A 19,772-nucleotide genomic window follows, 5' to 3' on the forward strand; every position below is an offset into this window, starting at 1 on the left:
GTGTAGCCTGTGTGGTACAGATACTCCTGAAATGCTTTACTTCACTCTCTCTCTCAAAGTAGATGGTAGCTCTGAGCGTAGTCTTAATTGGAAGACCATTAGGCTCTAGATGATTGATGGGGCCTAATCTTCTACAGCAAATATTTTGAGGCAGTGTTAGGTCCCGTGAATCTACCTCAGGCTGCCTAAGAACACGAGTAGGGATTTATCCTGGACTTTAGGCTGCATAGTGACACGTGTAACCCAGCATGTCTGTCTCGTTCTTTGGTTCCTACTAGTGTTGAGTGTACTTACTCAGTGCTCATGGGGGTACAGAAAAACAGGATAAAACAAAGAGGAAAAAGGAGAAGCTGATCCTCAGGAAAAAAAACCTTTTCTCAGCACGTGGTTGCTAGAGTTGCTTCAGGTGTGCAATGGATTTCCCTTCCCTGTGCTGCCTTTGCTTACATTTCAGTAAGAAGGTACCTTTATTCAGGGTTGGATTGAGTGAAAACTCTGATGTTACCTGGAAAGCCCATTTGCACGATTTTGAGGCTCAGATACCATCTGCTGAATAAGGGCAAAGTTTTCCCTGTTTCTTAGAGATCAAGTGCCAGTACACAGAAATCCACTATGGTACTGTGACAGAACGGAGGGGAGAAAGGTAACCTGTGCTTTGCAGAGGTGCTGTATGTCTGTGACAGCGTTGCCTTCTGTCTCTGGTCGTGTGCTGGGGTTCCCTTCTGCTCCTTCCAGTTCTTTCTCTTGCACTTCTCACACATGCCTATTCCTGTCCCTGAGATATGTACAGCAACCACGGGTAGCCTGTGTAATAGCTTAGTGCAGATTTGTGGCTTAGAGGACGATCTCTATAAAGCTGACCTAGGTATCTTTCTGTTTGTAACACACAGATGGTTATCCACATAAGTTTCCTACAGCATAATGACTGAAGTTCTTCAAAATATGACCTCTCTACAATTTTATAATGGAATTATTCTACCCCCCTCTTTAAGAAGAGTGTAGATAGAGGACTGGGGATGTTTTAGTATGCCCTTCATTGATATTACAGACTCATAATAACTAGGTTCTGTGTGAATGGCAGAACTGGTACTTTCTGCTCCCTAGCATGTCTGCTCTGGCCTGGAAACACTTTGTTAGGCAAAAGGAATCTGAACTCGTTTGTGTAGGATGCATGTGTCTCTGTGTAAATCTGTGCGCCTCTGTAAGCATCCCAGTGTAGCTAACCATCCTTTGTCTACTGGAATGCTTGAACATAGTTTTCCTCATGAAGTAAATACAGCAACAGTTTACTACATAATATTGAAGTATGCTTCATCTTTTTTATTTATTTGTATTATTTATTTTTCATTGAAGTACGCTTGGTAATTTCCTCTGTAAGAAGAAGAGTTTCACAATTGTGTTAATCCCTCTATTTAGAACTATAGCAGTCCTCCTGGTTTATCTGGTGGTGCAGTAAATTTGCTCTTTCTTCAGCTGCTTCTCTTGATTCTACCTAATCTCCCAACACCCAGACCAACTATTTTTGTAACAGGTGTCTTTATTACAGAACCACATTTAAAGTAGCATAAGCCCTCTTGCAACTTTCACCAAGACTAGTAGCACTTAGCATGTAGTTTGTCAGAGTACATCTTCCTCTTGCTTTGAATATTATTGCTCTGAGTAAAGCAAAAGATGACATAACTCTAGAGATTCCATGCTAAGATAGTAAAAAGAAATGCTCATTTGTTATCTTCTGATCTAAGACAAAAATTCCAGTTTGGTTTTGTCATGTTAGCGTTAATAATGTCTGAGTAAAATATAGTTTATACCTCTGTAACTTCTAAATTCCTATAAGCTGCAATACATTTTATGAACTTCACATGTTTTTGAGGATAATTTGTTCAGCTTTGAAGTTTAACAATGTTCAAATAGTGTTTAAAATTTTGCAATCTATTTATATGAACTCAAACTACTTAAAAATCATGTTTTTTTAAAAATTTGAGGGAAAAGTTTAAGAATAATTTACTGCCCTGGTTCAGTCTACCATTTTAGTGCGAAAGTATCTCCAAATGTAGTGTACACAAGTATAGATTTTTTGCCAGTATAGAAATTTTTGTCAGTGAGCTGTGCTCCTCCTACAAGAGCATTACTGATACAGTGCACTGGCATTTCTGTACTGGCAAAGTTTTCAGTTTGAATGATAGGCTCTTAGTAACTTTCTCTGTATGTTTGCTATATCTGCTGGGTAGTGGTTTCTCTGTGATAGCTGTTTTGGTGTTTGAGGAATTTTTTTTTTTTCTTCTGAATTCTTAAATTTCTGTTTTCAAAAAATATATCCAAGTTGCTTTTATGCTGTGGTGAGTAATTAGAGGTAATAACCACTTACTGGTCGTGATTTTTAGTAAAATTGCAGGACTTGACATGTTTCAGGAGAAGATCCCCAAATATTAGTCTATACTGGATAACTGTAGTCTGAAATGATTTGGAGAACTGTGTAGTAAAGAGTATTATTTCAATTTCTATATAAACTGTTGAATCATAGAAAATAACTGCTTATTTTAAGATGTGTCTTGGTAAATTTTATCTTGCAGTATAATGTTAGAAGAGCACTGCAGTTCATAGCAATGTTTTAGTGATGCATTTGCATTATTACGTAACATGTGAGCGTAAAAGACCAACACCAAAACACTGAAGCATGTAATGCTGTATAATCTAAATTAAGCGTATTGAGATGCTGCTTTTCTTGTGTCATTGTGTGGTAGTAGCTTAATAATGAGTACAAATTTTCAGACTTCCTAAATAGATAGTGTCTTAAAAATGTGGAATTACCATGCAAACTCCTCTGAAGGAAGATGTGGAATTAAGTAGCAAATGTTTTAGGACAACAGCAATTATAGGCTTAATAGGATAATAGAAGTATTAAAAATGAGATTTAACCTTATAAAAGTGCCATTTATTTATATCGTTAAGGATCATTGGGCAGTGTGTTTATTTGTTGAGCAGTATGATTTGATTACTTCATAGAGCATGGCCAGATCTTCAAGGAAATTAGCATTTTGCTCTCTGAGGATTTGGTGCATTTGTATCTGAGTCACTTTACATATCAAATAGAATACTGAATAAGCTCTGGATTAGTCTACAGAAATGATTAATCAAAGAGTATTCAACTTGTCTTCCAGACGAAGAAGTATACTATTGTTTTTGTTCTGTCTCTTTGGATTTAGGAAGGTTGTTAGGCCTCCTTTTGCAGAGCAAAATCTTACTTTAAGGAAAAGTTGCAATATTTCCTTTGTAGTTCTGATCTTCTCTAACATCTGGCCTTGAGGCATGTGGTTATTTTTGACTACTGACGCAGCATGTGTCCTCTTTGCTTAAATTTTCCCCAGACACACACACCTTTCTCTGAAGTTTTCTACTACTGCAGTAAACAATCAATGTACTAAGTTACTTATTGCGAAGTGGTTGTCCACTATTTGAAGAAATTGGGTTAAGGTATAGCTCCATGCCTGAAAACTTTTGATCTTTCTTAACCACAGCTGCCACAATTGTAAAGAGGATTATTATGACCATCCAGTCTGGTTCGTCCCCTGTTTTTTCAAAGGAATGGAAGAAGGACTGTTACAGCTTACCTTTCTTGTTAGGAAGTTACGGGAATGTTCTTGACCTTCCTTCTTGCATATGGGAATAAGGCTAAAAAATAAAGAGGAGAGCCAGAGGCTACTGAGGCATGGGCCTGAAGAGAAAATATGATAGAAGCAAGCTAAATAAGTTAAATATGTTCTCAGTGAGGGGGAGGAGGAGGAAATAAACTGAAATAGTATAAAGAGGGAAGTAAGAATGTATAAAACGGAAGAAGTGGCTCTCAGAGAATGGAATTCTGCAGCAAAACCAAGATCTTAAATCTTTACGTTGAACATACTTCATGGTTAAGTAGCATTTCCTGCTTACCATTATGAACCTTGAAGCTCTGTTGAGAAATACATTCTGAAGTAAGATTAATTCCTAAAATGATTTCCCAAAGGGATAAATTATTTTCCCCTGCATGACTATAAAACTTCAAAAATATTTTTTCTGATGAGTTCCTCCCATAATAGATCCTCTTCTTAGATTACTAATTTAAATTTTAGAGTGCGTATGAGATGCCTGCATATAAACAAATGTTAATGATAGTCTGAAAAACATTAATCTGTTAATGTGAAACTATACGAAATCTCTTAATGTAGAGGAAGTTGCACAACTTAGTAATGACTTACAATTTTTTTTTTCTACAGATGCCCTCCACGAACTTTTTTACCAGCACTGTGCAAAATTTTTCTCGATGAAAGTGCTCCAGACAACGTATTAGAAGTAACAGCTCGTGCCATAACTTATTATCTGGATGTATCAGCAGAATGCACCCGTAGGATTGTGGGAGTGGATGGAGCTATCAAGGCACTTTGTAATCGTTTAGTAGTTGTTGAACTTAACAACAGAACCAGCAGAGACTTGGCTGAGCAATGTGTGAAGGTATGTGTTCTGAAGAACCTTCTGTTTTAAAGGAGCTGGAAAATGTGCTGTTTTTGAAAAATCTATTCATATTACAAAAATGCAGAGCAAAAACTTCCTCAGTATGTTGATATTGTACATGCCAACTATGTATCTCATGTTTACTTAATCTGATGCTATTCAAAGCGGAGATTTCTTTTAAAAATGAGTAGAAAAAGAAAATGAAAATGTTAGAAGAAAGTTTTCCTTTTTGTCCTCTAGCAATATGACTAGAAAGTTGAGGTCTAATTTTATGCCAAAAAGGGGCAAGGTAATTACTTCAGATGTAGATAAGAAATTAAAGCTTATATTGGAAGTCTCTTACATTCTGCCCATAGCGGAAGAATTACCTGCTGTCTCTTCAGTAATGCTAGGCATAGCTCCTCTGCAGCCTTGTGAAGTCTTCATGAAAACTGATGAGGCACTCAGTCTCTTGGACTGTTCATAGTGCATAACTCATGCCCATATAATAACATGCAGTCTAAGTCCTTAATTACCATTGCCGAAGTCCTTAATTACCATTGCCTCAGACTTTGTGCATGCATTTCCTACACTTTCGTAATTATGCTTTTCCAGTCTATCCAAAAGTATTTCAATGAAACACTGACGTAGCAGTGCTCTTAAAAGTTTCTGAGCTCTCAGTTGCATGTTATTCAAAGACTTAATAATTATCATTTCTTTTGAGTATTATTATCTAGCTGTTTCTCATGAATACCTGTCATAAGTGTGCTCTTGAAGATGTTCTTGTATTTGCTTCTGTATTTTAGAAGGAAAACTATTAGTTACTGCAACTACAACTGCATTGTCCCCTTTTAAATGTTGAGGAAGACAGCTCTTCTGTTTTTGCTCTCTGAATCCGCGGTGTAGATGGATGTAAGCAAATAACTGACTTCATTATAATTGAATTTCATTTTGTCATAGGTGTTAGAATTAATCTGTACCCGTGAGTCAGGAGCTGTGTTTGAAGCTGGAGGGTTGAATTGTGTTCTGACATTCATTCGTGACAGTGGACACCTTGTTCATAAAGATACTTTGCATTCTGCTATGGCTGTAGTATCCAGACTTTGTGGCAAAATGGAGCCTCAGGATTCTTCATTAGAGATCTGTGTGGAATCACTGTCTAGTTTATTAAAACATGAAGACCATCAGGTAATGTAATAGTTGGTGCAGCATGCTGTGAATTTAGCTTCCATCCTGTTTAATAAATGAATGGTTAGGTATTTCTTTTATACAGCCTCTGCAGCTATGTTTATATAGTGGTTGTTATATTTGGATGTTATTATAGTTTTCTTCTACAGTTGTGGTGACAAGAGAATAAAAATACTGCTTAGTGCTACTTGACTCCAAGCTATTGTGTAAATATGATCTCATACAATTTCTGAAAACTTTACTCACTTTTTTTCACAGAATCAAACTCCAACTTTTTTCAAACAATTTTGAAATATTTTATGAAGTAATTGTTGTTCCATGTCTGCACCTCGGTCACTACTGAATTAAGCATACATGGCAGACAAAAATCTATTTACTTCATTTTTATTTTGCTAAGTTAAGAGGAAAAAAAATTAAAAAAAAACCCACAATGAATACTAAAATGTTACTTAAATAGTGCTGCTACAGATGCAGCACCACTTCTTTTTTGCAATTTTATTAAATTGAGGTGAAGTAGTCCTTGTAAAATAAGTCTAGGAAATGAAAATCTAAAGGAATTATCTTCCTCCTACTAGTAGAATTCTTTTGTGTGTGACATTATTGCATTATAATAGTTACTTTGCCAAATTCTTGCTATATCCTGGCCAGGCTGCTTGTCCAGCCCTAGTGCTGACTGACTACCATTTTCAAAATGGGCTAGGCAAGAAGTTGATGGCTTTTCAGGGACTAAGGACTGCAGTAGCTGAGAGTTTGATAAATAGCAGGTAATGTTAAGAATCTTCTACAGAGCTCATTCTGTTTTATTACTTCATGAACTGCAGAGATAATGTTTAAGAAGGCAGATATTTCAGAAGCAGCTCTTCAGATGTGTCTGCACAAACCTCTTGTCTGAAAGATGAAGATGCTTTTATTTAGCATGTAGTTCAGATGAGAGATGTTGAAGGCAAAAAAGCTCCTTTTATTTCCAGCACTAGCTTGAAAAATACGTTGGACATTTTTTCCCTGGCTAGCAGTGCCTTCTCCCAGATTAAAAGAATCATCTGTAAGCCTTGTTTCCACAGTATCATTGCTGTAACTCTTTAACAAGAAACCTGAATTTGGGAGTTTGTATTTTATTGTCAAAGAAATCTTTTCCATATCCCTGAGCCAGGTGCTCTGTGGACAGGCTGGGCTATCTAAGAGTAGAAGCTGCATTTGTTCTATCGTTAGGCTAGGTACAATTCTAAAATTAAATTTACTTAAAAGCATATATGCCTTTAAATAAAACTTTAGCACCCAACAACTTCTCAGTCAATTTGATAATTTGGCATTTCTGAGTTGGTGACTCCGCTAATGGCTGTTGTTTCATAGATTTTCTTTTAATAGGCAGCAACAATTTAATATAAAATGTTTTATTAGCATTAATAATACATGTAAAACTCTAATATAGCAGTATATTCCATATTATTCTGTAAATAGGGAATATATAATTGAAAAGAAATTTTTAAATGGTCTTGATTTGTACTTTGAGGACCAAATTTGAAATTCAGTAAACGTATGAAAGGAAGTATAAATTCATTACCGTGCATTTTCTTATTTTATTTTTTTCTTTTCACAGCTTTACTATTAGAAAGTTGCTTTAACAGATTTTATTATCAGAAGTTATGCATTCAATATTTAAATACCAAGCTGCAGATTGCTTTTTCGACTATCTTGGCAGAATGGACAATTTCTAGGGGTGAACATAAATAGTTGTGATTCCTGTAGGAACAACATATATTGCTACAGATGTAAATGTGGGAGTTCAGAAACTTTTTAAAATGTACTTTCCAAGTTTATTGAGTATTGATTTGGCAATTTGATTGTTAGATGTGTTCCTCTAGGTTGGTTTTGTTTATGCTTGTATAGTTAAGAGGCTTGCAAAGCTGGACTTTAAACAAAGGAAAATAGTTTCCTTGATTTCCTTATATCATCATTGCAGGGGGTGCGGGGGGAAGCAGTATAATCCTTCAGTAGGCAGTTTAGAGCACTGTTAGGTTCCTGCTCTGAGTTGCTAGCTTAGGAAGCCTATCTCTCTTCATTGACTGTGAAGTGAACCTAGGGATATCGGTGGCTTCTATGTATCTTATATTCTTGTGACTGTCTCCTTAGCATCTTCCCACCTTAAGTAACAGATTTTGAGCATCTGTTCTCTTGCACTTCTTTCTTAGGTTTCAGATGGAGCTCTGAGATGTTTTGCTTCATTAGCTGACAGATTCACACGGCGTGGAGTTGACCCAGCCCCATTAGCTAAGCATGGATTGACTGAGGAATTGTTATCTCGCATGGCAGCTGCTGGTGGGACAGCATCAGGACCATCTTCAGCTTGCAAACCTGGTCGGAGTAGCACTGGAGCACCCTCTACAGCTGCAGACTCTAAACTGAGTAATCAGGTGTCAACTATTGTAAGCCTGTTGTCAACCCTGTGTAGAGGCTCTCCAGTAGTAACACATGTAAGAAACATTTTTACACTACAGCTCTTCGTTTTCTTGTGTGTTTTTTTTTTTCTTTTCATATACTTTTGTGTTGCCCTTATATTTTTAAAGTTATTTTTAAAGGCATAAAAGGAAACATTTCATATGGAAATGAAACTGAATTCTGATAGTATTTTCTAAAGCCCTGTATATTTTTTATTGTTCAGACTTTTAATTATTTCCAGGATCTCCTGAGATCTGAACTTCCAGATTCTATAGAAAGTGCGTTGCAGGGTGATGAGAGATGTGTACTGGATACCATGCGGTTAGTAGATCTTCTTTTGGTGCTACTGTTCGAAGGGAGAAAAGCCCTGCCAAAATCCAGTGCTGGATCTACAGGCAGAATCCCAGGATTGCGAAGACTGGATAGTTCTGGGGAACGTTCCCATCGGCAGCTGATAGATTGCATCCGCAGTAAGGATACTGATGCACTAATAGATGCTATTGACACAGGAGGTAAGCAAAAATACTTCAAAAAAGGAAATGAGATAAGTAAAATATTTTAAGATCTTTATTTTCGTAATTCCTGATGTCATAATACGATACTTGGTTAAGTATCGTGAAATTCTTTATATACAAGTTCAGCAGTTCACAAGTTATTTCTATACAGTTCTTTTACTTTGTTAAATATGCAGCAGTTCTAGTTGTTAATAATTCCCATTCTGCTTTTTATTTTTGGATTGTAGTTAAGGCTATGAATGCTTTCATACGATAGGATTGTGGAAAAAGTTTAAAAACTTTTTTAAGACTTGGCATTTATTTAAGGAACACTGCTGATGCTTAATGTATAGTGCTGTGAATTTTAATTATTTTATCTAATTGTATCTTTTAGCTTTTGAAGTAAATTTTATGGATGATGTAGGACAAACTCTTTTAAACTGGGCCTCAGCTTTTGGAACTCAGGAAATGGTAAATTAATTTTACAGAATCTTAAAAACTTAGGTTATTCATGTAAAGAAAGAGATGGAACAAGTGGTTTACTTCTTGTTTAACAGGTAGAATTTCTCTGTGAAAGAGGTGCTGATGTTAACAGAGGTCAGAGGTCATCCTCATTACATTATGCAGCATGTTTTGGAAGACCTCAAGTAGCAAAGGTATGATGCAAACTTCCTTAATTTGCTGGAAAGACTTGCATTAATTTTTTTGTTTATTTCTTTGGAGGTAAGAAATCTTTTTTTTCTTTCTTTCTTTAAAAAAAAAACGCTTTCTCAGACTCTCTTGCGACATGGTGCAAACCCTGATTTGAGAGATGAAGATGGGAAAACTCCATTAGACAAAGCTCGTGAAAGGGGGCATAGTGAAGTAGTAGCTATTCTTCAGTCTCCAGGTGAGTGCATTTCTTAATTCACAATCTTTGCTAGTAGCTTTGCTTGTAACTCAGTTATTTTTAGAATTTTACTCTATGTGTGGCCAACATTTCTTACACTGAAAGTACCTATCAAAACCTTCATATTTTGTAAGATATTAAGGGATGGGGAATTCCACAAGAAACTGCTGGGTAGACACAATAGCGGTGCTAGTGGTCCTGCTTTTCAGTTGCAGAATGGCGCTGAACTGGGATTTTTCTGTGGATTCAGAGGATATCAGCCTTAGTAGCTTCTGTGGCATCCTTTCTTTCAGTGTGGGAACTGTGCTTTACCAGTTTATGAGGCTTTTGTAGCACAGGAGCCAGGTGGCCATTCCTTTATATTTATTTTACTTTTAAGGACTTTCAGCTTTTCATGCAAGTGGTCTTTGGTGCTTGTATCAAACAAAGTCTTTTCTGTGTAAATTTTACATTTCAGGAATGCCTACTTCTGTTCAAGTTCCTAGATGTTAGTTAAGAGAGCTTTTTACTTTTATTGAAAGATTTGTTTATCGTTGAATGTTTAAGGAAAAATATTTTGTAGGGGACTGGATGTGCCCTGTTAACAAAGGGGATGAAAAGAAAAAGAAAGATGCAAACAAAGATGAAGAAGAATGTAATGAACCTAAGGGAGATCCAGAAATGGCACCGATATACTTGAAAAGACTATTGCCTGTGTTTGCACAAACATTTCAACAAACTATGCTGCCTTCAATAAGGTAATAGTTAGTCACAATAGACAGTTTCCCTGTATATTTTGAATTTCTTCAGACACTATATTAAAAATGCCAAGGTGGATTTTTTCCATAAAAATTACCACATCTGAAAATTGAAGAAGTGTCTCTTAAAATACCGAAACCTGTTTAAGAGGAGGCCTCAGGAGCATATCTCTGTTCACTCTAACACTTAAACACATTTCTGTTTGAATAGAAATGGTGCTTTGAAAAGCATTGTGAGTGAATATAAATGTTTTTCACTTAGTATTTTAAATAGCATTTCTTTCTTTCTTGGGAAATGGTGTCTTAAAAGAAATATGGGTGTCTTAAAAGAAATATGGTTAGTCAGAAGTGGGACAGAAGTGCACGCTCTGACTGTACCTTGGGCTTACGGGTGCGATGTATTTGATCACAGCTGTTTGCAGCCACAGTAATGAAAGTACTAATTTGGGAGGAAAAAAATGAAGTGTTATCTAGACGCACACATTGGAAAATCAGAAAGGCTTGGAAAAATCTATATTAGAAAGTTCTAGTAGGGTTCAAAAAGCTTAAATTGAAGTAGTGAGTGGTAATCAATGAGATAAACTAAAGGTGGTGCTGAGCTTGAAATTGAGATGTCTGAAAGATTTCAGCATTTGTTTACTTTGGACACATTGACAATAGTGTTAAGCAACATAAAAGTTTTAAAAGCATTTTTAGATATAATTTTGACTAGAGTAGGAAGCAAATGGGATATGGAATATGGAAAGAAAAGGGAAAATATAGAAAAAGCTTGCACAATTTGTGCTATTGATAGTTGTAATGGAAGAAGAGATGAAGGAGACAATAAAAGTCAAAAGCCCTTATAATAAATGCAATAGTAAATAATTTAGAACACTGACTAAAAAACTGAACATCATATTGTGGCAGACATGGCACATGGAGTCCTAGGATATGGAACTGGAGGTAACTTTATATGTAGTATAGGTTAAGGGGATGCACTAATACTAGATTTTGAAAGTATGTTTTTTAATACTGCAGAAAGAAAATGGAGGGGATGCACAGAGAGCCAGAATATTAATCAACTGGAAAAGATGCTCCTTATTGAGAGAATTAAAATAATTTAATCTAATTTAATACTTAAAAAGGAATATTGTTGGCATAATGGTTGTGGTAAATTGTGTATGTCCATAACCTTTCAGCCTTTTACTCTACAGACATAACATTTGCTTAATCTCTTACTAGTGTTCCCAGTGTACAAGTGCCTTCAGCAGTGAAAGTACAAGATACAAAAGTGCTCTTCAGTAGAGAGAGACTCCACAAGGGCTGACAGTAGAAAGCTGAAGCTGGGCCATTTCAAATGAAACAGTATTAACAATTTGTGCGTGACTAACTGCAGACTACCAAAAGTAGTCGTTCTCGGTATTTTCAGGTTTTCTTTCTGAATCAGAATAAATCATGCTTTAAAATGTCACCCAAATGAAAATTCTGTTTTAACCATCCACAAGTAATTGGCTCCCAAACAAATTCTGGTTTTTACTGTGATATGGCTGCATGATCTAGTAGTAATTTTAGACTTTAAAATTCTAGAGATCTGACCGAAACTTTGGAAGTATATGAAAGAAATGGAAGGTTGAGTAGGATACCTGGGAGAGAGATGGAGCCTGTATAAATCAGAAGTGAATTGGCATCACTAAGACAGTGAATAAAGACAGAATGTAGAATAGGTTTGCATAGAAAAGATTTGAAGAGAGGAAAACGTATTAGACTGTCGTAATACTGTAGACTCAAATAGATCAGTAGGTGAATAATTTTTGGAATTTGGAACTTCCAGTCCTGGTTATCAGATAGGAACTCCTCTCAAAATTATGTTTTTGTACACATGTATAAATGGTGTGCACAAGCAGTTTTAGCATGAACCTTTTTGTTGCTTTCATTGCTTCATGCTTTATTTTTGTAAGAATCTTCTTTCTGTAACTTCTTTTTAAGGAAAGCAAGTCTTGCCCTCATTAGAAAAATGATACATTTTTGTTCTGAAGCACTGCTAAAAGAGGTTTGCGATTCTGATGCTGGCCACAATCTGCCTACAATACTGGTTGAGATCACAGCTACAGTTCTTGATCAAGAGGTAGGAAAAAAAGAAAATTTTGTCCTCTTATAAAACCAGTGCAAAAAGGGGTTTTATGATTGTTGATCCCGCATTTATTAATAACTAACATTAAAGTGTTTATAGCATCCATCTGTGGTCAGGTATCAAGTTCAGCATGTCAAGATGATTTCAAGTAAATGGATCTCTGCTTTATTATTTCCTTTCCATACCAATTTATTACAGGATGATGATGATGGCCATTTGCTAGCCTTGCAAATCATAAGGGATTTGGTGGATAAAGGTGGTGATCTTTTCCTAGACCAGCTGGCTAGGCTTGGTGTAATTAGTAAAGTGTCAACTTTGGCGGGACCATCTTCTGATGATGAGAACGAAGAGGAGTCTAAACCTGAGAAAGTAAGTACAGAATTATTAGGGTTTTTGTTCCCCTGTAAAACGATGGCTCTTAATGCAATTTTCCATATTATGAAAGTGTCTTACAGGTAGATAGCAAGCTAGATAGGTAATTAAAATAGTGCTTACTGTATGCCTCTTGTTAAATTGTCCTTTTTGTTTCTAAGTTTTGTAACTTCACTTCCTGCTAGCACACTGTTATCTGCTGGTTTTGCTATCTGTAAATGCTTACCTGTGGTCAGCTGGATTATACTTGTATTTATCTAGTGTTTCAAAAATGACTGCTGAACAAAACAAATCCCTTCTCAATGGAATGCATCTCTTTTACTGTGCATGTATCAAATAATGGGAGGTGCTTTTAAACCTCGCTAGAGAATGTATTAAAAATACAAAACCAGAAGTATTTTCTACATGGTGAAAAGTTCTGAAATGCATATTAAAGTTATTTACCAACTTCCATCAGCCACTAAGATACTTCCAGCTATTCAGTTAAGTAAAACAAATAATGAGGATGTTGAAATAATTGTTAGCACTGTGAAGTTTCTGCTTCCTTAGTGTTCTTATAAGATCACTTTTGAACAGAGTTGGATGTCTCAGTGAGTAGGCTGTTATTGTTGAGTAGTTAAATCTGTATCTGAAAAGGAATGTTTTCTTTCAAGCATCTATTCTGTTGATGAATGCTTTTCAAGATATGTTTTACAGACAGAAAAGCTTAGTTCCTATACTTCGGTTTGAGTAATTTTTTTCTCCCCTCAAACCTTTTTACAATTTCTGTGTTCTGTATGGTTTTTTCCTTAATACCATTTTGTTACAGGAGGATGAACCACAGGAGGATGCTAAAGAACTGCAACAGGGTAAACCATATCACTGGAGAGACTGGTCGATCATTAGGGGAAGGGACTGCCTGTATATCTGGAGCGATGCTGCAGCCCTGGAGCTATCTAACGGTAGTAATGGATGGTTCAGATTTATCTTGGATGGGAAACTGGCCACGATGTATTCCAGTGGCAGCCCTGAAGGAGGATCTGATAGTTCAGGTAGTTTCTTCTCCGTTTAAGTCCAAGTTAAGTTTTGCAAATATTCCATTTGTTTGTATAATTTGATTGGAGCTATTTTGTTTTGCAGGAATTGGCTTTCTAAATAGTAAAGGATGTAAACAGGTGGAAGGTGGTCAGTTAATTGTGATGCTTTTCATCAGATAGCATGTGACCATAACTTGACTTCCTTGGTGAATTAAGTGTTAAATAAACACCTTGCCAGTAAAAGTGTATTAACTTTTGTTTTGTTTTGATTCTTCTTCATGCATACTTAATTTTTCCCCCCCTGTCATTAAAAGCACTTTCTAGTGGCCATCCCAGGAAAAGCGGGTTGAAATGGCAATTTGTTGTTTGCTTCTAGCTAGCAGAATGAAATTGCATGTGTTTGAAGACAAAGTAATGGGAAGTTTCTCATCAAGGCTGGGAAACAAGTTACAGTGTCTTAATTGTTTGTTGGAGAGAGGATTAGGGAACAGACCTTATGCACCAGTGATACTTTATTTTTATTTCTTTTAATTCTGTATAGAATACGCAACTTGTTCTGAATGCAGAAACAACCCTCCTTTATTGTTTTATCTTTTTTGCAGCAGTTCATGCATTTATGGAACATTTAAAATGTTTTGCAATATTACCACATTTTCAGCAAGCCATCGAGTGAAATAACAGAACATACTATAATTCAGGATAGAAATGAGGTTCTAATGACTTTACCCATCACTTTTGGGGCATTAAGATAAAATGTGATAGAGTGTGTTCCTAAGTCATAATGCAGATGGAACCACTTCTAGGTGTATTTTTTTTTCCTGTCAGAAAATGTATTATTGCACATAAGATGTTGAAAGAAACAAAGCTAATACCTTCAAAAGCAAACAATTTCTGTGTTGAGATGCTTGTTTATTATGATTTTAAGAAAATCTACAACATTCTACATTTAAGAAAATCTGCTACATTCTCGTAGCCCCTGAAGGCCAGTTCATGCTTGCTTCTAAATTACAGGGAGGAGTTTACCACCTCTTATATAGGATGAGTGGAATGGAGATTGTTCAGATGAATTTGGAGTGAAGAGAACGTTAAAGCCCGACTGTTAAGAGGATGTGTCTTAACTAACTAAACAAGGATTGAATGAGGCTCCTTACAGTTTTTCTTTAAGCCATCATCTACTTAGAGTGCTGACATCGTAGTATGGTTTGAAGTTGAACCATTAATTAACTCGTAAGGGTGTACAGCAGCCTCTTTCACTCGAGAGCTGTGGAACTAGGGTGTATTGGAAGGGACTAAACGTACTACCCTAGAGCATAAAGTCAGGGTATTACCTGTGTGTTAAGTCCTGAATTGTAATGTATGTTCTGCTGTTCTAAATCATGGCTGATTAAGGTCCTGGTATACATTTTAGTAACTTACTGACTGGCAAGAACATAGAGGGTTGTAGCTGTTGAACTTGTTGGCGTGAATCACAGAATGAAAACAGTTGGGGGAGCAGTATATATACTCTGAATGTTTTTAAAAGGTCTGTTCTCACCCCTCTCCTAGCTTAATACTTGTTTTATTTGAATTTTTAGAAAAAAGTAAAAATTCAATGCAAAAATTGAAATTTACTGGTAATTCTGAAGCTTTAAACAAGTCTCAAATTTCAGTCTAAGGGAGCCTGAAGTTATTCCGAGCTGTGTGTAATCATTGGACTTTCAGTATGACATGTTGCATAGTAAATATGTAAAAATATGACTGTGGAAAGTCAAAAAGGTTTCATTAACCAAAGTTTAACTTTGCATGTAAAATCTCAAAATTCTTTTTATAAGCCTCCTTCCTGGATGTTAAGAATTTTAAACAATAAAGGAAAGAATTTTATGCCTAAAAGGGTATACAGAGATGATTTGTTTTTATATAATATAGCATTAAAAATGGCAAAACTTAAAAATATAGAGCGTAAGTCATTGCACCAGAAGGAAAACAGCAATTTTATGTGCACATTCACTACAAAAGAAGTTGTATTTATCAGATCTCTATGCTGAAAAATAAGGATCCTGGTTAACACTGAAGCAGAGATACATTGTTTACATTAATGAATTATTGCATTTTAATTTTATATGGAAATTTCTACTTTTTAAAATTAAACTCATCAATTTTTGCTATTATGTTAACATTTCAAACATTGTATGCAGTCTTCTAATTATTGCAATATCAAAAAAAAAATAGTTGTTTCAGGTAATTTCAAGCTAGGCTACCTCCATATCCAAAAAATAGAACACAGTCCTTTTGTGAGCTATTAAATAATATCTTTATATAAATGTTTGCTTTTTGTCAATCCTCATATGGTGTCACTAGATTTATTTCACATTTCTGTCTGAGATACAGAGGGCCTGAAAATAGTTACGGAAAAAAGGAATAGGAGCATCTGCATTATATAATAACCTACTGAATTAGCATAGTATAACTGAGTTAAGCTACATAATTGTGGCTTTCTCCCTTTCTCTGAAGTGAATGTAGAATTTTTAGAAAGGACAGAAGTGAAAGTTTTAACACAGCTTATAAAAACATTTTCAGTGCTTTTATGATAGTCTGAGCAAATGGCCATCACCTCAGCTGAAACTTGCTTTTACCACATGTTGATCATCAGACTCTAAAGTTCTGTGATTGTTTTTTTTCCTCTTCTTTTATGACTTCGACATCTTTTTCTCCACTTCTTTTAAACTTTGAAGTTGTGATTGCTGTTTTCCTGCTTGAGTGTTCATGGAGTGTTTAATCTCCTATTTCTAAAGCACACTTAAGAGAATAGTTCATGTTGGCAGTAATGAGATAAATAATTTTGCAAGACTAGAAGTATACCGTTGATCTGTTCCATTTCACTTCCTTTTAAATGTAAAGCTAGATTAATACATCTGTCAGCAGCACCATTCAGAAAGAGTTGCAGTGTCCATTTCAATGTGATTGTGGACTAAATCACTGTTGGAGTGCCTAACTGTAGTGGGAAGAAGTTTAGAGTATTTTAAGACCTTTAATTTCAAACATAATTTTGCATTGAATATACTCAGTCATTTTGCTGCTGGAGGGGAGGGAAGCTTGAAATAAGATAACTGAAATCAGTTGTTAGAAAAAAAAATGTTTCTCTTTAAATAGAAAGCAGGAGTGAATTCCTTGAGAAGTTGCAAAGAGCTCGAAGTCAAGTGAAGCCATCTACCACAAGTCAACCAATTTTATCATCACCGGGGCCAACTAAACTTACGGTGGGAAACTGGTCACTCACCTGTTTAAAGGAAGGAGAGATTGCTATTCACAATTCAGATGGTCAGCAAGCTACAATACTGAAAGAAGATCTGCCAGGCTTTGTTTTTGAATCTAACAGAGGAACAAAACATTCGTTTACAGCTGAAACCTCTTTGGGTGAGTGTGTGTGGCTATGTGTAATGTGCAGGTAGGAGCAAGTGTATGTGAAGTAGTTTGGAGGGGGGGGGGAAGTTGGTATAGGTTTTTTGTTTTGTTTTTTAAATCTGTGTGAAAATGACTCTTTAAAATACTTTACAGGGTCAGAATTTGTGACTGGATGGACTGGCAAAAGAGGAAGAAAGCTAAAATCTAAACTGGAGAAAACAAAGCAAAAGGTTAGTGAACATCTGTGGATTTTATATTTAGAAATTGAATTTATTTAACATGGTTATGGAGATTCAACTTCCTATTAAAGGATCAAAATCTCTTATTTCAAGTATATACAATTTCATGTTAAGTTCTGAAGGAGGAAATTTCACTCAGAATAGAGTACTTTGCAACTTCTTTTATACAGCAGTCTTAGCAAACTGTGCTCTTTTAGAGGAAAACCCATTTTCTGTTAGAAACAATGACACAAAAAATCCAATTTTCCTGGCCCACATAAGAATAATTCTGCATTTTTTTTCTTAATGCAAAAAGAAAAGGCATTGTGATTAATGTACTTACCTCCTGTGAACACTTATTTTAAAAGTTCTTGGAGTATATACTTCATGATTATTTTCATAACTTGTTCTCGAATTGATGGAAGTTTTGTAGTTGATTTAGAGTTGAGATCAAGATACTCAGTTGTTGATCTTCCCTAACCAATTTTTTTTTCCTAATTAATCCAACATTTCTGTTTCAGGCAAGAACTGTGAATTAACAATTGCCAGAACATTCAAAGTTTGTTTTATTAGAGATGTCATGAACAGGACACGAATCATCTGTAAATAACATATCTGCATTTTAGTCTTATGTTCCAAATATTAAGCTTGCTTCCCTAAGGATAACCAAAATAAAATATTTTATTAATGTCATTGTAAATGTAACCTGCAGGTCTCAAGGGAAGTCCTTTGAGCATCTAAAATGACATAGGCTAGATAAGACTTGTCTTTTTACCTTTTTATCTTTTGTCTTGCTGACATCCTCAAACAGCAGCTAAAATTACATTGCCAATAAAATGTAGTTTTTCCAGGCTGTCTGTTGAAGGTGTGTGCCATAGTCATATCAGATTCTTACAGTTTCTGCAACACAGCTAATGTGTTCTGTTCCAGAAATCTGCATTATGTAGAAAGCTTGCATTTGAGGAAATGTGACACTGAATTGAAAATCAAAATACAATCTGAACGAGGGTAGGTTGAATGATAAAAGGAAGGCAGTGCTCATGCATATCTGAGATTGTGCTGTATAGCTCCAAAGTTTGTGAGAGATCTTTTATCTGAGGGCACATGATGATAATACCAAGCAAAGATTCTTGGGAAAATTTCTTAAAAGCAATATGTTTACTGAGAACTTGTTTTGTAAAATCTGTATCCTGTGTGCAGCATGCTTTGTGGAAAATAGTTCTTATTTTCATAAGCATAAGGTCACCTAATGACTTGTGTGAACTGGTTTAAGAAATCTGAATAATCATTCAGAAACCATATAACAAAAACTTAATTTTAATCTTATATCTGAAATGATTTTGAGATCTGTGATACAAATTTAAAGGTGCAGATTTACAGATTGAGCTCTGTCTGTTCTGCTCCCTTTGTGCTGCAATTTGTTTAATGGTAAACTTAGTTTTTGCAAGTTTCAACAAAATTTTCTGTGCATTTCTATTTATTTTCTCCTGTACTCTTACCCCTTCACAACCTTTGAATTTTATGATGTGTTTTATGATAGATTTCCCTTCTTTCCTATTTGTTTGTATGTGTTGTCGTGGATAACTTTGATAAAATAAGAAGTTTCTAGAATCATGAAGAATACCTGGAGAACAGTTTTTATATATGAAGTATGCTATGACTTCTGATTGCAAAAATCCATTTGTAGGTACGCACTATGGCAAGAGATTTATATGATGATCATTTTAAAGCTGTTGAAAGTATGCCTCGAGGAGTAGTTGTAACGCTGAGGAACATAGCAACACAGTTAGAATCCTCGTGGGAACTTCATACAAACAGACAGGTAAGTATATCTCCTTTAATTTATAATGTTAGTGAAAATCACATAATGACATTCAGACTAGTCCATGTCATGGTGTAAAGGAAAGTCACAACATGTCTGTCCGTGAAATGTGGGTTTCTTTAGTTTATGTAATTATTAGTTATATACTTGATCAGGACGTTATTTTTCAAATGAAGCAACTGGAAAAACTGTTACCATGTTTCACCATCATTATGTTTTTGTCTTCTAGTGCATTGAGGGAGAAAATACTTGGAGAGATTTAATGAAGACTGCTTTGGAAAATCTAATTGTACTATTGAAGGATGAGAACACTATTTCTCCATATGAAATGTGTAGTAGTGGCTTAGTTCAGTCATTGCTTACAGTTCTAAATAATGTGAGTTTACAGACCACAAGCTTCTGAAAAAAAGCTTATTTCTGTTTTGTCTTTTGTTTAAGTAGATATAGACCTCAATTAAAAAGCATATATTACAAATAAATGTGGCTTTTTGCTGTCTTTATTAAAATCAGGCAGACTTGCACTAGTTAGTGGTCTTACCCATTGAATGTATGCTAGTTTAATGGCATCAGCCATTGGGCTTTTGGCATAGAGATCTTAAATATGGAATTCAATAAGCCTAAACAGATATTTTTTTCAGTATAAAG

The 19,772-nt window shown here is 35.4% G+C and overlaps 1 protein-coding gene across 6 annotated transcripts in view; it reads left to right on the forward strand.

Moving 5' to 3' along the window:
- Positions 1 to 19,772, forward strand: part of HECTD1 (HECT domain E3 ubiquitin protein ligase 1) — a 64,771-nt gene that overhangs the window by 14,444 nt on the left and 30,555 nt on the right. For 4 of the 6 annotated variants that reach the window (XM_064512394.1, XM_064512395.1, XM_064512389.1 and 1 more), the window contains exons 3-17: positions 4,251 to 4,485; positions 5,425 to 5,652; positions 7,842 to 8,123; positions 8,312 to 8,600; positions 8,977 to 9,053; positions 9,140 to 9,238; positions 9,357 to 9,471; positions 10,034 to 10,208; positions 12,174 to 12,312; positions 12,517 to 12,687; positions 13,499 to 13,721; positions 16,836 to 17,099; positions 17,241 to 17,317; positions 18,993 to 19,127; positions 19,357 to 19,503. In XM_064512394.1, the coding sequence (XP_064368464.1) occupies positions 4,251 to 4,485; positions 5,425 to 5,652; positions 7,842 to 8,123; positions 8,312 to 8,600; positions 8,977 to 9,053; positions 9,140 to 9,238; positions 9,357 to 9,471; positions 10,034 to 10,208; positions 12,174 to 12,312; positions 12,517 to 12,687; positions 13,499 to 13,721; positions 16,836 to 17,099; positions 17,241 to 17,317; positions 18,993 to 19,127; positions 19,357 to 19,503 (2,656 nt within the window). The remainder of the gene's footprint in view (positions 1 to 4,250; positions 4,486 to 5,424; positions 5,653 to 7,841; positions 8,124 to 8,311; positions 8,601 to 8,976; positions 9,054 to 9,139; positions 9,239 to 9,356; positions 9,472 to 10,033; positions 10,209 to 12,173; positions 12,313 to 12,516; positions 12,688 to 13,498; positions 13,722 to 16,835; positions 17,100 to 17,240; positions 17,318 to 18,992; positions 19,128 to 19,356; positions 19,504 to 19,772) is intronic. The other 2 variants (XM_064512391.1, XM_064512393.1) reach the window with 1 other exon arrangement.

This window comes from Dromaius novaehollandiae, chromosome 5 (assembly GCF_036370855.1).
Source record: "Dromaius novaehollandiae isolate bDroNov1 chromosome 5, bDroNov1.hap1, whole genome shotgun sequence".
NCBI lineage: Eukaryota > Metazoa > Chordata > Aves > Casuariiformes > Dromaiidae > Dromaius > Dromaius novaehollandiae.